This window comes from Hemibagrus wyckioides, linkage group LG24 (assembly GCF_019097595.1).
Source record: "Hemibagrus wyckioides isolate EC202008001 linkage group LG24, SWU_Hwy_1.0, whole genome shotgun sequence".
Lineage (NCBI taxonomy): Eukaryota > Metazoa > Chordata > Actinopteri > Siluriformes > Bagridae > Hemibagrus > Hemibagrus wyckioides.
The window spans coordinates 19,332,456-19,336,416 of NC_080733.1; the positions used below are offsets into that span (position 1 = coordinate 19,332,456).

At 44.5% G+C, this 3,961-nt stretch overlaps 1 protein-coding gene across 3 annotated transcripts in view; it reads left to right on the plus strand.

Annotated features, from left to right (window-relative positions):
• cpsf1 (cleavage and polyadenylation specific factor 1) overlaps window positions 1-839 on the plus strand; it is a 42,821-nt gene extending 41,982 nt beyond the window's left edge. For all 3 annotated transcript variants that reach the window (XM_058377156.1, XM_058377158.1, XM_058377157.1), the window contains 2 exons: window positions 430-568; window positions 663-839. In XM_058377156.1, the coding sequence (XP_058233139.1) occupies window positions 430-568; window positions 663-710 (187 nt within the window). In that variant the 3' untranslated portion in view covers window positions 711-839. The remainder of the gene's footprint in view (window positions 1-429; window positions 569-662) is intronic.
• Window positions 840-3,961: the final 3,122 nt, after the last annotated feature.

A 3,961-nucleotide genomic window follows, 5' to 3' on the forward strand; every position in this document is an offset into this window, starting at 1 on the left:
ACACACATTCACTCACTCTCACTCACACACACACACACATTCACTCACTCTCACACACACACACATTCACTCACTCTCACTCTCACACACACACACACACACACACACATTCACTCACTCTCACACACACACACACATTCACTCACTCTCACTCACACACACACACACATTCACTCACTCTCACTCACACACACATTCACTCACTCTCACACACACACATTCACTCACTCACACACACATTCACTCACTCTCACACACACACACACACACATTCACTCACTCTCACTCTCACACACACACTCACTAATCCATTTATTCACACATATTGCTGAATGTTGTTTATAGTCTCATTACTATTCAACACACTGATTAGGAGTTTATACTCACTGTGTGTGTGTGTGTGTGTGTGTGTGTGTGTGTGTGTGTTAGGATGCTGCACACTGACCGGCGTACCCTACAGAATGCGGTGCGGAACATTCTGGATGGAGAGCTGCTGAATAAATACCTGTACCTGAGCACAATGGAGCGCAGCGAGCTGGCCAAGAAGATCGGCACCACGTCTGACATCGTGAGTCTCCTCCCCTTTATCAAACTTATGACATCACAGCCACGCCTCCCTCCCGCTGTACCTTCATTTCATTCTCTCTACTCTTCCCTTGCAGATTTTGGAGGATCTTCTGGAGATCGATCAAGTCACTGCTCACTTCTGACGTCCCCAATAAGACACTTTTCTATTTCTTTTTGTGTTTAATTTGATTTGTGTTGATAAACGTGTTCCGGTCACGTGTTCTCTAGAATATTTTGTATGCAAAAAGACGTGAATAAAAATGTTTTCAGGATTCTGACTCAGACCTTCGATTAAACCAGTAACACTCCTGAAATATAACAGGGGTAAGGTGTTTTAATGTGTGGGGGGGCAATTATGTAGGGGCAAAACTAGTGCACATGATGTCCCAGTTAGTGTGAGATACACTGACCAGCCATAACATTATGCCCACCTGCCTAATACTCTGAGGGTCCCGTCTTGCTGCTAAAACAGCCCTGACCCGTTGAGGCCTGGACTCCACTAGATCCCTGAAGGTGTGCTGTGGGATCTGGCACCAAGATGTTAACAGCAGATCCTTTAAGTCCTGTAAGTTGCAAGGTGGAGCCTCCATGGATCAGACTTGTCCAGAACATCCCACAAATCCTGGATTAGATTGAGATCTGGGGAATTTGGAGTTCAGGTCAACACCTCAAACTGGTTGTTGTGGTCATCAAACCATTCCTGAACCATTTCTGCTTTGTGTCACGGAGCATTATCCTGCTGAAAGAGACCACAGCCATCAGGGAATACCGTCTCCATGAAAGGGTGTAAATGGACCCAAGGTTTCCCAGCAGAACATTGACCAGAGCAGGACACTGCCTCCACCGGCACCCCTTCTTCCCATAATGCATCCTGGTGCCATGTGTTCCCCAGGAAAGAGATGCACACGCCCCCGGCCATCCACATGATGAAAAAGAAAACGTGATTCATCAGACCAGGACACCTTCTTCCATTGCTCCGTGGTCCAGTTCTGATGCTCACGTGCCCATTGTCGCTGCTTTTGGAGGTGCACAGGGGTCAGCACGGGCACCCTGACCGGTCTGTGGCTATGTGGCCCCATACACAACAAACTGTCCTGCACTGTGTATTCTGACCCCTTTCTATCAGAACCAGCATTAACTTCTTCAGCAGTTTGATCAACAGTAGCTCGTCTGTTGGATCGGATCACACGGGCCAGCCTTCTCTCCCCACGGGCATCAATGAGTCTTGACCGCCCATGACCCTGTCTCCAGTTTACCACTGTTCCTTCCTTGGACCTCTTTTGGTAGATACTGACCACTGCAGACCGGGAACACCCCACAAGAGCTGCAGTTTTGGAGATGCTCTGATCCAGTGGTCTAGCCATTACAATTTAACAATAACAATCCTTACTCTTGTCCATTGTTGACTTGCTGCCTAATATATCCCACCCACTAACAGGTGCCATGATGAGGAGATACTCAGTCTTATTCACTTCACCTGGTCATAATGTTATGGCTGATAGGTGTATAGATTCCTAACAGTAAGGAGACCTCAGATCAGTGTTTCCTCATCCCTCCATCTGAGCAGGAGAAAAGGATCAGAATGAAACAGAGGAAGAGAAGAAGGTGGTGCAGGGTTGAGTCAGTTCTGTGATTTTACCAGCTAGTTATAAAACATTTATTAAACATTTCTCAGTTTTAATCTCAGCAGTATCTACACAGTATTTAGAACGAGGATGTTATAATACCTTCCTTCATTTTTTTTAATAAATCAATGAATAATTATAATCATACATTTAAAAAAACCAATAAAACACTGCAGTGACCCCTGCTGCTGTGCATAAGTATTCACCCCTACCACTGTCCACCTGGTGTAGTGTTACAAACTGGGACTGGAACAGAAATCTACACAAAACATCCCATAATAGTCAGCGGAAATAATTATAATAAAATAAAAGCTCTGATTTGTATAAATATTGCCCCCCAAAGCCCTCCGCTCTCTCTCTTTTTGTCTCTCGCTCTCCCTTTCTCTCTCTGTCTCTCTCTCTCTTTCTCTCTGGGACAGAGATCTACACAAAAAAAACATCCCATAATAATCAGCTGAAATAATGTAAAAGTTCTGATTTGTGTAAGTATTGCCCCCTCATAACCCCCACACCCCCCACACGGCTGTGAAACCGTTGGGATCAGAAGCCACGCAATTCAGGCGAAGGAACTCGCTGATCTGCCAGGAATCTGTGAGAACGTCTCCAAACACACAGCGTGATGGAGACCTAAATGAGCGAGGGACAAAGTTCTGAAATATCATCAATTCCACCCTGGAGTTCCATCTGTTAGATCTGTTCTTAAAAATGAGAAGAAAAACAGCAGCCAATGACACAGTAGAAGTGGGGATTAGTCAGGAGAAGAAGCTGAGCTCCTAAGAGCTGCTACCACCAGCATGCTTCACAGAGAGGACGAGGTTCTCCGACTGTCTGCGTCTTTCAGCAAACTCGTGTCCAGGTCGTGTTTCTACGCTGGCCGAGAAAAGCAACACACAATAACAAATCCAAACAAATAAGGACGATTCAGACGGAGCGGAAAAGCTAGGTGTAGTGAATGTGAACGGAATTCTTCCCTCTGATTGGACGAGACACGGGTCACTCAGGATCTACAGGAAGTCCAGCAGTAGCTGCAGCAGTAGAAAGTGGATTGGTGTGTGTATGAACACAGCTCTGCTCTTATAGCGCTCCTTACATCCTTTAATCTGGAATAGTTTGCTCTTCCTAACATTCCTGGTGTGTTTTTAGAGATCACAAACTAATCTTTACTCCATGATACACTATCAGTATATCCATCACACTGACCATATGAACGTCCTTCCTCACAGTAGCGCTGAATGAACTCCATTTTCCTATAGAGATAAATATATATGTTTGTTATTTTCTTCAAAATGGTGTAAAGTGAGGGCAGAACTCCACACATGTACAAGAAATAAAGTTAGATACACAATTTCCTACTTCCTGTATATCCTGAGTGACCGATGTCTCGTCCAATCAGAGGTCAGAATTCCAATCGCACAATATACCTACCTTTTCCACTCTGCCTTTTGGATTTGTTTTGAACTCCTCAGCCACCGTAGGTTCATCCCATGGACAGATTCTCAGCTCCTTCACGTTCTCCTCGTTGGTCTCTCTGTGACTAATCCCCTCTTTACCCACTCGATGTTCAGGGGATGATTGTAGCAGATCTTTTTCATTGTTAAATTAATACACAGGTTTACTTCATTCCACTAATCACATCACTTCTGATTAGACACACGGACAAGATGCTTTTAAAGAAATTATTATCATCATCATTATTGTTATTATTAAATATTAGATACACCACTGATCCAAAGTCAGTGGTGGCTGAAGCACAAACAATCTGCATCATG